This window comes from Sebastes umbrosus, chromosome 15, assembly GCF_015220745.1.
Source record: "Sebastes umbrosus isolate fSebUmb1 chromosome 15, fSebUmb1.pri, whole genome shotgun sequence".
NCBI classification, from domain to species: Eukaryota; Metazoa; Chordata; class Actinopteri; order Perciformes; family Sebastidae; genus Sebastes; species Sebastes umbrosus.
The window spans coordinates 18,291,186-18,303,881 of NC_051283.1; the positions used below are offsets into that span (position 1 = coordinate 18,291,186).

The 12,696-nt window shown below is 40.6% G+C and overlaps 1 protein-coding gene across 4 annotated transcripts in view; it reads right to left on the bottom strand.

Annotated features, from left to right (window-relative positions):
* The window catches only part of spire1a (spire-type actin nucleation factor 1a), a 34,604-nt gene that overhangs the window by 14,504 nt on the left and 7,404 nt on the right, over positions 1–12,696 (bottom strand). For all 4 annotated transcript variants that reach the window (XM_037794899.1, XM_037794900.1, XM_037794896.1 and 1 more), the window contains exons 3-4: positions 4,399–4,692; positions 2,025–2,150 (exon numbers count right to left, since the gene is read on the bottom strand). In XM_037794899.1, the coding sequence (XP_037650827.1) occupies positions 2,025–2,150; positions 4,399–4,692 (420 nt within the window). The remainder of the gene's footprint in view (positions 1–2,024; positions 2,151–4,398; positions 4,693–12,696) is intronic.

The window sequence follows — 12,696 nt, forward strand, 5'->3', positions numbered from 1 at the left end:
AACTTGATTCTATAACCATTTATTACATAAGGTTGTTTGCACATATTGCATGAGTGTGTACATACATACTGTGCAGCAAAAGCTGTTTGACAGGCTATGGAATAAGTCATGAGGCTAAATCTTTTTTAAACCTCAACTCAAATCAGGGAACACAAAGTTGTACTATTAAGTGTACAAGAATTTCATTCTATTTTGAAAGCTTGAGAGGGGTAGGGCAAATTTTTTTCCCCTCCACCTCAATACTACATTTTTCTAAAACTTTATAACGGTTGTCAATTCAACTTTATGGAAGTGTAACAGTGCATTTCTTATGTCGCATTCACACCAAGAGAAAAAAGCTAATTTTCGCCTCAACCATGGAAGAAATAACCACTGTTGCTGCTTTGAACATCTTGTGGAAGTCCCAGATATGTCTGCAAACCAAACGCCGTAGTGTCTGGGTTCATAACATCACCCGGTGGTGAGCTGTATTCACATAGAGTGCCATTGCACTGACTGCATCTTGCAAGTCACACGTCGCTACTGCGGTATGAACCCAAAATAAACAAATTGTGCTGTGATTTAATTGCAATAAACGGATCGTAAGGATGCCAAAATAACTCAAGAATAATGCCGATTTGTAAAAAGTCTGAATTCATGCTTTGTCAGGTCGGTCCACAAGTAAACAACTTTTAAAATTGTAGCTGCTCCATCAACACTCAACATAACGTCATCTCGGCATAAATACGGCAGCGATGTTGTTATTTATACCATAGGCAGTCTGTGGTTTCTACACATACATTTAAACACAGAGTTTTGTCCGGTCTCTGTACATATGATGTACTATCGTAGCTCTGGTGACTACAGACAGCTACAGTATTTTTTCCCTCCATTTCTGAATCAACGACAGGACGTCAGTGACAACAGGAGGAGAATCTCAACGCTGATTTCACGATACAGCATCACGTGAATTTCTCGCCTCGAGTTGAAATATTTCAACTCCCGCAAATGTGTGTCTATTTGCTTCTTTGCAGTGACTTTGTATGTAATCGCGCTGCGCGAAGAGTTTGCTTCGCTCTTGGTGTGAATGTGCCATTAAAATGATAACATTCTTTTTCTGAAATTAGACTACACCCTGGTCTGTAATATCTGGCTCTGCTCAAGCTGCTTATGGCATCTTCCATGGTGTATGTATTCCTTTAATAGTATTTTTTCATGCTGACATTTTGTAATTACTGATTTGAATTCAAAAGAATGAATTCCAGCACATCTTGATGAACAGTTGGTTAATTGTCTAAAACTCGCTGTCTCTATAGGGAATCCCTCACTAATCACACACAGTTACTCCAGTACCAATACTCTGTGTTTAATGTTGTGATAATTAAATCAGAGATAAATGAGAAACAGGATGCCAGACGACGTCCATGTCATGCCAAGTAGTGTAAGCGATGACGAGTTCTCAGCTGGTCTGACAGGAAGGTCATACATGGACACCCACACATTCTCAATCCTTCTGGACCATCACCACTTTGTGGGCCGTTTTGTTGTTATTGTGCAGTTTCTGGGCACCACTCTGGTATTTTCTTTTCCCAGCGTTAGAAAGCCTTTTGGCCTCACAGATCCTAATTCAACCATTTGAATTCTACACAGTAAATCCACATACCAAAGCAGCAGAGTGGTAAACCCCAGGGACAAGACAGTTTGGTACTTTCCTCATGTCTTAGCTGTTTTGCTCTCCCAAGCACAATTTTCCTTTTCACTTTCCATTTCTTTCATATTTTGGTATGTTTGCCATTTGAAAATGAGTCAAATGTTTGGAGTATGACTCATGGACAACATTTTCCGACTTTGGACGAGTGACAATATAAGTTAAGTGAGTGTTTCTGAAATAGGTTTAGGTGACTCACTTCATATGCAAGTGTATTATCAGGTACTGTAAAGAAAAAGGCTGAGCAGATGGCATCGTTTGTGTTTCCGCTTGCCCGTGACTTACCCTCACCAGATTTATTAATAACTCCCGGATGTCACGTGCAAGAGTTTCTTACCTCCTTGGCACTCTTGATCTTCTCCAGAAAGGTGTGTAGTTCCCTGGTCTCGGCATAGAGAGCACGACACACAGCCTGGTAGTGGCTGGGGGCGGCTGATGGGCTGGGCAGGTGGGAAGAACAAATCTGTAGAGAACGGTAGGGAAGAAATTAGTGCTATATAGTGGTACTTTAAAGCCACCGTGAAGCCCCTTGAGGGAAATTTGTGATATATATACATACATATATATATATATATATATATATACATACATATATATATATATATATATATATACATACATATATATATATATATATATATATATATATATATATATATATATATATATATATATATATATATATATATATATATATATATATATATATATATATATATATGTATGTATATATATATATATATATATATGTATGTATATATATATATATATATGTGGCTATCTAACTATAAAGCAAGGAATCTATGTCTGTCTGTCTTTCCATATGCCCTTCGCATATCTCGAGAACCACTCATTCGAGCTACTTCACACTTGGCGGGTGTATTGCTTGGGACCCAACGGAGTGCAGTGTTGAATGTGGTGTGATGTGGCCAGATGGTGGCGCTATAACAATGAACCTTTAACCTGTAACTTTTGAACCGTAAGTCTCTGATGATTTTTCCCTGGATTTTATGGGTCCAGACGAATCTATCCATATAAGCCACGCCAATTTGCGTCTAGACTTATCTTCCGCCATTTTTTATTTTATGTATGTATGTATGTATGTATGTATGTATGTATGTATGTATGTATGTATGTATGTATGTATGTATGTATGTATGTATGTAAAAATCATTAATCATTATTAGTTAGTAGTTTTGGGCTGATGTTGGTGCTGGATGCAAAGTGGAAATGGAAAGTTAATACAATTCATCTGGAGGGGGGATATGGATGTCAATATAAAATGTAATGCCAATCCATCCCAAAAAACAAAACATGTCTGGCTCATGGTGGTGCTAGAGAAAACATCAGAGGATCACCAACATCAGCAGGCTTTACCCTCTCGGGACCATAATTGTCTGTACAAAATTTCAGGTCAATCCATCCAACAATTCTTGAGATATTTCGGTCTGGACCAAAGTTGTGGTCTGGCAGGCCTATTGCCATGCTGCCAGCGTGGCCAAAAACACGAAACAACATGAACCTGATTGTCCAGTCCGAGTGACATTACCTGATTAACATCATCTACGCACTATTTAAAGCTCTGGCCCTTATGGTATTTAACAGTGATCGTAAAGATAACACAAGCCGTTGCCAGAGTAATGGATGAACTGCCAAATTATCTCCAGCGACACAAAGGCAAAAACCAGACGAGTGACATATTCTCATGATGGGCTTGGCCAACCACAGGAATGTCTGACTCAGCAGAAAGTGTTTTCTTCCTCATCCATTGAAGGGAAATTCACAGGTAAAATGACACCTGAGCGATGGGAGAGTTAACGACCATGCTTTAAATACCGCTGCATTGGTGGTTTCCACTGTTTATGCTAAAAACAATGATCTGTATCAAGCAAACATTATCTATTGCAAAAAATCTAACTGCGCAATTTTTAGGTGCAACAGTATGTGCGCCAATGTCATAGCTTGGAGATGTGGGGTAAAATTGACAGGCTCTTTTGTGAGAAATCATTTGAGCATTTAATAATTAATCCCAGATTGACAGCTTTGGTAAGAGGATAGCAGTTCACTCCATTTCACTAAAGCATTGAGGAAACCCATTCAACGTCTAACTGCTCCTGTCTTTGGATGCTTCACAAGCAAGTCCTGTCATCTTTTTTCAGCTTCACGTCTCGCTGAACCCTCATCGACCCAACCTACCTCTGCCTGACGAAACAGCAGAGTACAAGTAGAGGAAGCAGGTCAGTCAGGAATGTGCATTAATCTACTCCAGCCGTGTCATACCAACATATTGCAGTCAAGAGAATGATTGTTGGAGGAATTAGGAGCCAGGCGAGGCAAGACACGCACTGATTGTGTTATCCACCGGGTTCATTACATGGAAGGAACAAGCTGGGAGAGTTTCTAAGCCTATTCCCCAAATACCAGCGTGTTTACACAGCTATAATTGCCAGTCTCATATTTAGAAGCTACTTGGGGAATTTACAGCGTGACGGCCCCCATCAGGGGAATATGTTTGGAGCTGGAGTGATGATGACGTGTGGATGCACTGCTCCGTTAACAGAGGAAATATTCAAAGCGAAAGAAGAATCCGCACATTTGAAACGCCTGTGATGACTTTGATCCGTCATGGATCAGCTTGATCCTTCAACAATGACTGATTGAATTGTTGCAGAAATGATTAGAGTTATTACGGGAGGATTCAAACAACCTACCGTGATGATGTCTCGATAGCTGCGAACAGCGCTGACTGCGCTGGTGGTGGTGGTGGTGGTGGTGGTGGCAGAGACGGGCTCCTCTTCCTCCTCCTCTTCTTCTTCCTCCTCGCACTCATCCTCCTCCTCTGTGGCTTCGTAGCCCTCGTCAGGACAGGGGTCGCTCTCCGTTTTTTCGGTGTTGGTCATCATGTCGATGAGGCGCTCCAGCGGCGGGCTGAGTTCACGCTCCTCGCTTTCCTTGAGGCCATAGTCCAGAGCTTTGTAGATCATGATACCCAGCGAGTCAATAACCTGCGGGACAATGGACAAATGGGATAGTGTAGATTATTATTGTGTACTGGAAAATAAATCAATTTTACAGACCAATAACAGAGTTCCTACAGAAAAAAGAACGGTGCAGGATTGGGTCTTGTTTAAATTAAGATTGACATCCACTGCCGTCCACAGTATCAGATCTTTTACTTTCTAAGCTATGAAAGACAAAAAGAATAAATATATCATGAACTTTCAGGTATATACATAACTGTTCTTTAACTAGACAATTAAGTAGAGAATCAAAGTGACATTTCTAATTTAGCAAGAGCAATAAAATTCCATTTTTCCTGTCCACTGACATTTGTTTACGTGCCCTTATGTGTGCCAACATCATGTTCTTTCCAGCTGACAAACTACACTGTTTTCTACCCATTTTTATGTTGATTTTATGTGTATTTTCCTTTATTGTAAAGCACTTTGTGCTGCATTCTTGTATGAAGTTGAGTTGAGTGAGTTGCTATACAAAGTTTGTTGGTATAATTATTATATTACGCTCAATTTTATGTTGCTCCGTCCGGCTGCTCTATAATTCATGGCACACCAGCGCATCCTCGTGAGATAAACAACTTTAAATCTACAGCAAACTCAACACACCTGAACAGACAAGAAGACAGACAGGTCATGTCATCAAACCAAATTTGGAACGAGGCCGGTGTTCCTCCCAATAGCGTAATTATTACCTTCGTCTGGGGAGGATTTCATTTCATCACTGCTTCCCTTCATTAACAAGCATGGTATGACCTATCAGTTTTATTCAGCTTGTTCCAAAATGTCTAAAACTGGTTGTTTGGGACAAAGTTGTTCATTCACTGCAGTAAGACCAGTTGGCTCTGCTGGGCAATCTCCTGACAACTTAAATAAACCATTGCTCTCAGTTCAACAAGTGTTTGGAAGCAAGAGGAGCTAAATATTATACACAGGACAGTAGCTCACTGAGAAGGATTCTAGAGCTGTAGTCAATTAATACATGTATCAGCCGTCTGGGCCTTTGTTGACTAAACATGATTAGTTAATTGGTAATGAAATAATAAAAGTAATGAAAAATCTTCTTTTGGTTTCTACACGTGAACTAATTTTTGGCAAATGTCTTCCTGGATTTCCACTTCAACCGACACTTCGAGTTGATTTTATCACTTAAACTTCGACTGACACTTCAACTTCTTTCACTACTTGAAATTGGACTCAATCTTCAACTCTTTTCAAGACTTTCACCACAACTGATACGTCATCTTCATTCAGCCCTCGCACTGAAATTGGGTCATGTCTAGAAGGTAACCCGCAAATTGCAAAAAGGTGCAAAAACTCTCGAAAGACTTGCTGCCCGACGACCTATCATAACCATAACCATTCGATGTCAACGCCTAACCTTAACCATTCGATGTCAACGCCTAACCCTAACCAGGATCACAGGATTTGGATATGGATGGAATCTGCTGGCTGCAATCATGTTAGTATGTGCACAAGCAACACCTCAAGGCTAATTTGAATTTGCCCTGTTGAGATGATAAAATGTGAATCGTGCGTTATAACTGCACAGTATGTTCTTATCCAGAAAGGAATGGGGCAGCATTGTTGAAAAAGGGAGGAGTCCAAATAAATAAGAGTGTTGATGTACGGTAGGTGTTGTCGGGCATGGCTGGCTGTGAGTGAGGTGCCAGAGAACAGCACCTTGTTCCGGCACATGTTGTCTGGGATTGTAGCGCACAGAAATGAAGGGTGTGGACTGAGCATGTTTGGGATCAATGACTGCAGCAACAGAAACAATTAGTGCATAACCTACATGTCATGTAGAATCAAAGTGCCGCCCTCACGTTTGGAATACCCTTAGATGTTTCCGAGAAGCAGGAACTTCCTCAACCCGTAGCCAACCACTTGGGTGTTTGCCAAAAACTACATAGAAAATGTCATTATATGTCGTCTCTCTGCATTAATGTACAGACAACACAGCTCTACCATACCCGACTTGTGTCGTTAGAAACTGCTATTGTGGTTCTTCTTTATGGACCAATTCCCTGAACTGTCAGTTTACTTTCAGCTCCATATTCATTGTCTTTCTATAAATGAAAATATTCTTTTACTGGAGAAAGATTGGTTTCATGGTCTTGTACTGTTATCATTTATCAACCATCTCTGTGTGCAGCAGATAATCCTGTTCCGGGGCTAAAATAAATATCCTATTCCTTAGTGTCCCATTATGTAACCTTATAATCCATCTGTAGGACAACATGCACTAGTGGGCGGAGATACAAGGAAACGCTGGAGTGACAGACAGCACAAGGGTCTCATTCACCAAAGATTTACACTGGACAGCAGTTGCATTAGACTAGATTTCCAATTGAGGAACATTTGCTACACTGGCAAGGCATGGGTTGATTTAACCAACAGTTAAATCCAATTTCCCTGCCAACACAAAACGGCTTGTAATAATTAACTTCCTGTAGTTTAACAGTGAGTCCAGACATGAATGGCTAGAAAACAGAAAATTCAATGCTGGATAACTCAACCCTGTCACTCCACCAACAAGGTAGTGTTGTAACAGCTTAATGATTTCATATCGAAGAATGACATCAAGTTCCTTATGAGTTTATGTCAGATGGAATGGGGAAAACGCAACTTAAGTATCGATAGCCAGCACCCAGGAAAGAGGAAATATTACAGCTAGGTTTTCTAAATCCACCTCACAATCTCATCTGAAGACTTGTGACTCAGAGGAATGGGGCAAGGAGCCAAAGCAGAGGAGGAAGGAGGGGAACAAGAATGCTGATAAACAGTTGGGAAAGACAGCCAGAAAATCCACTGCTGGGTTCCAGGCATGGGCAGAAATGTTTGGTAGCAAAACCACTAATTGAAACCAGGCTCCACCCAGGGTATAGATGGTAGCCTGCCAAGGTGGATGAAATCGTCATATGTTCCCATCGCTGCGGTCTTGGCCAACCACAGGTAACACAGGAAGTTGCATACATTTTCAAATGGCTCTTAGGAAATGTAGCGGGATGAGTCATCTGGGTGTCAAAGAAAAAAATAGTATCCTGTGTGTGTGTGTGTGTGTGTGTGTGTGTGTGTGTGTGTGTGTGTGTGTGATACATAAAGTCTTCAAAAATCCATTCAGGATATACTCTATCCTCCCTCGAAAGCAACTTTTCTCACGCTTAACAAACAAATAGTGATACTAAACTATTGCATGACATCATTGTCCGGGGCAAGAAGTGCTTCAGGCTTATGGTTTCCAACAATGAGTTGTTTTATACTACAGAATCTCCTCCTCACATGAAGACCAGTGTCAGACAGAGGCATCATCTTGAGAATCAATGACGAATAGGAAGGGAATTTTTTACTCATGAATAACCTCTGTCTCTTGAAGGAACACTGCATTTAATATCAAATCTTCAATGCTAGACTTAGCTCCCGACAAGCATAACTAGTGCAAAATAGCTAATAAATGATATGCAAGTAAGACCTGATGATGGAAAAAAAAAAATAAACTAATGAATATGGAAAGAAAATCGTCATGAGGTGGATCTTTCTACTCCAAACATTACCTTATTTATACCCACTCAACAAAATGAAGAGCAGTTTTTCCACTTAACCACTTAAACGAGGCATTCTGACAGGAGATGGTGTTTTTTGTATTCAAGCATATGTCCCACACAATGACCACATTTTAAATAACATAAATTTTGTTTTTCTCCGGTGACATGCCAAAACAACTGTGAGGAACTGTGTCTTAGCATAGCAACCCATTGGGTCGAACGTAGCGCCCGACTGGGTCGACTGGGTCGTGTATAGCACCTGACTGGGTCGAGTACTGTGACCGACTGAAACACTGGCCTTTTGATGACCAAAAAAAATGAAAGAGGGGCACATAATTAACTGCATAAACATCTGTTTGGTCTGCTTTCTAGCCAAACAACTCAGACAGGCAAGCAAGAATGTTTGGTCACTCATGAGTATAAATGCTGTCTCTGCTGAGGCTAAAACTCATGCATTTACTGTGTGTTTCGCTTTCTTAACCAGAACTTGCTTGGAAAAGTGATTAATTCTTATTGTGATTACCCCCGGTGAGATGAAGGTTAAATAAATGAAGTAAAGCTCCGATAAGCTGCCAGTTTAATTCATATGGGGCAAAAAGTAAGGGCAAATAATCCTAAAAACCAACTGGGTTGGAAAAATAGGCATATACATATCCTTGGTTGTATGAGCTTGCTCGATAAGCAGTGCGAGAGGAACAACCACGATGGGGAAAGCATCAGTGAGTCAACCAACACGCAGATGGACAAAGAATGAGCCTTTTGTGTGAACGTTAATGGTGGTCTTTAAGACAAACACAGGAGAGAGGAAAAATCAGGCTGCTGAGATTTTTAGCACACAGATCAGTTTATACAGGAAGATACAACTACTCCTAGTTTTACATTAAGGAATTGTTGATTCATATCAGTTTTCTGCCGTCCCCGCTCACAGCAGTACATTGCTTTGGTCCGGTGCTGGTGCTTCTCCATGCTGGGGGCACACCAACCGTCATCTACTGTAAGTAATACACCTACTATGGATAAGTACCTCATACAACCCCACTTCAAAACACCCAAACTATCCCTTTAAAGCTGGGGCATGTCTGAGAGTGAAAGAGTGCTTAAGTGTCACTGTAAACAATATGTGCTTCATAAAAACTGATGAAAACCCTTTTCTAGCCTTGCTTTCCAAATATATGACAAGTGTAAAAGTACTAACACTATTCATTTGAAAGCAAAAGTATGTATTCTTGCAGACCAGAGCAACAGGACTGACATCATTCTTTGGGTTGGAGGTAACACAAACACATTCTTGCCTTTGCAGTTACAGCTCAAGGAAACACTGTGACCATCTGAGTTCACAAAACAGTCAGCTAAGCAGCCTTCAGCGTTCGCTGCAATAGTAGAGAAAAGCCATCACAACACAGACAGTTACATAAGCAGAGCTAAATCTAGAGGTCTTCCACTGCAGGAGCGGATGCTCGGCCTCCTCCGGTCTGAGGCATCACTTTTCATAGTGGAACAGAACATGATGCTGCCCTTTCATATCCCCTGGTCAAAACTGTCCAGCTTGCATTCTTATATGAAGTCAGCTGGAAATTGCTGAGAGCTGAGGAAATGTCCCTCTGTATCAAACAGACATTACTGACATGAGGTGTCACTTCAAGCTATCAGGGTGGCATAAAAGCTGATATGGTAAGATAGACAAAATTCTTTTTAAAAAAAAAAAGCCTCTCCAAATAAAAGTCAGGTTTAATAGCCTTAGCATCACCGGGGCTGTGTATTGGCAAGAATCTGGTGATACAATACGTATCATGATACAATACGTATCATGATACGGGGGTAACAATTCAATGTATTGCGATATATTGCGATACTGTAAGTAAGGCGACATATTGCTAATTTTTTCATTTGAATTTAGGAAAACTGTAAAGAACACACCATATTAGAATAGGCAAAAACAACAAATGTATATTGCATGCAAAAAAGGACATGGTTTTTGCCCCAAACTGCCTGAGATTAGCATAAACTGGGCATGTTTGTAAAGGGGAGACTCGTGGGTACCCAGAGAACCCATTTTCATTCACATATCTTGAGGTCAGAGGTCAACAGACCTCTGTAAAAATCACCATGCCAGTTTTTCCTCACCAAACTTTAGCATAACTTTGGATTGTTATTTAGCCTCCTTCTCGACAAGCTAGTATGACATGGTTGGTACCAATGGATTCCTTAGGTTTTTCTAGTTTCACATGATGTCAGTAACTTCACTCTAGCTTTGAAAATGAGCCCGCTACAACCTCCGAAATATTGAATAGTTGTAGGGCCCGTAGGTGAACCGTCAGAATTTGAAGAAGTTAATAAAAAAAATCTATATTGTTTTGGAGAATCGATACAGTATCGCATAAAAATCGGGATAAAGTCGCGATACTCTTGTGTGTCGATATTTTCTTACACAACTAAGCATGTTATTGTATGTGCCAAAAACATCTTCCCAAAACAGAAAACCCACAGAGTCTAGTTTATTTCACTACAGCTATTATTCATCAGCTGCCAAAGGGAACACTTTGTCCTAAAATGTTGTCAGAATCCCCACAGTGGCTCTAAAATACCACAGAAATCTGATAGGCAGCTTCTGTGACAGAGGAGAAAAAACTGTCTCTTCACACAAAACCTATTCCCAAAAACCACACAGGACTCACAAGCAACTACTAGAAAATATTTGCGACAAAAAGATCTGATAACCTTGAAAACCTGACAGACTGAAGAGGATATTCAATTCATCGCTAATGTCTGACTGGACCAGAAGAAAATGAGAAATAGATTTCTCCTGTGGTGGATATAAATAGAATACCCTGACTCAAATAGCTCGCACTACTCAATAAATTGCATTCCTGTGGCTTTGTGCTTGCTGTGAATATCCCTGTATAGGCAGAAATGTAGACCTAGGGGATGTAATATTAGCCGCATTGGTGCTTTTAAGTGAAGCTGTTAATGTAATAAAAATCAATTAATTGATTGGAATAAAAGCGGGATGTAACAATTAGGTCACTGGTAAATGTCAGGCATACAGGGATCAAACTGAGTGCCAGTCACTGCAGGGGACTGTGTCTGCACTCAAAAGCCACAGACAACTGACCCAAAAACCCTGCACTAAAACTCTACACACATCATTACAAATTATGAAAAAATTACGTCTCTCCTTCTAGAAATGTGCAGTCTCACGTCAGAGCAGACAAGAGTAAGAACCAGTCTTTGTAGAGACGGAGCTCATTGCCTGCAGTGACTGGTATACGGGGGAAGGGAGAGACACACATGCAGCTCCTGTTCAACCAGCTGCAGCAGCGTGGAAGCCAGTGCTGTACACTGTTGTGTTTACATGCAAAAATATGCACTGCTCCGCTGAATCTAAGCCAAACAGTCAAATAAATCTAACCGTTAAGCATCTGGAAAGAGGATAAATGAGGATGATGATGCAATTTGAATCTGAAATTTAACTTTGACACAAGAAAAAAAACAGGTCTGTGAGTGAACAACGCTTCAAACTTGGGGTATGATGGGTCCATATTATTTGGAGAATGAGAAAATGAACCTTCAGACTACTTGCATTAACTGCCATTTGCCGACTACCTTTGCTGAAGACTGAAACTACTAGGATCCATTTCAAAATCCAAGGCTTTACCTTGTGCATGAAACTAATAGTCTTGGCCCAAAATTGACCTACAGGGACCCGAGCAGACCTGTAATAGGATACTACAACTAATCTCACCTTAATCTTCATCTGAAGACAAACTGGGTTAAGCTTGTCCTGAAGGCTACACAACAGAAGCTGCAAGACTCAAACAAATTCATTTCCTTTAAGAAATATTTACTACTAGTAGCCATGACGATGACAACAGGGCACCACGAGAGAAGAACTTACTCATGACCAATTTTAACGCAAGTAACAAAAAGACATTTTATTTGACATTATTGATGATTATCCCAACACTGGTTCTACGGTGTAAGTGAGGGAAAGTGGGTCAACTCAACACAAGATAGTGATTAGCTCCAAAAGACTCAAGTGCTGAGAAGCAGAGCAGAGCAGGGTATGAGAGAGTGGCACTGACCGACTGGCTAGTGGGCTGACTCACTTACACAAGGGACTGAGACACAACAAACACACACTCACATACACGCAATGCCAAAACATGAGGGACGCGGGACTGTGGCCAAAATGTGACCAAGTTGCTGTACATTATCAATCAAACAGGTTAAAAAACTGTGTTTGTGTGAGTTGCTGTGTTCACTAAATCAAAATGATTAGGTCTAAGAAAAGCACCAGGGCGAAATCATAGTTCTCTCAGAACATTAAGTTACATTGAGCACATAAAAAAAACACAAATCTAAAGAGGGAAATTAAACTATAGTCTACAGCTCTGCTATATCGGCTCTGTTGTGAGGCAGTTGGGCTTTGGCGTGGAGAGGAGAGGAGGTC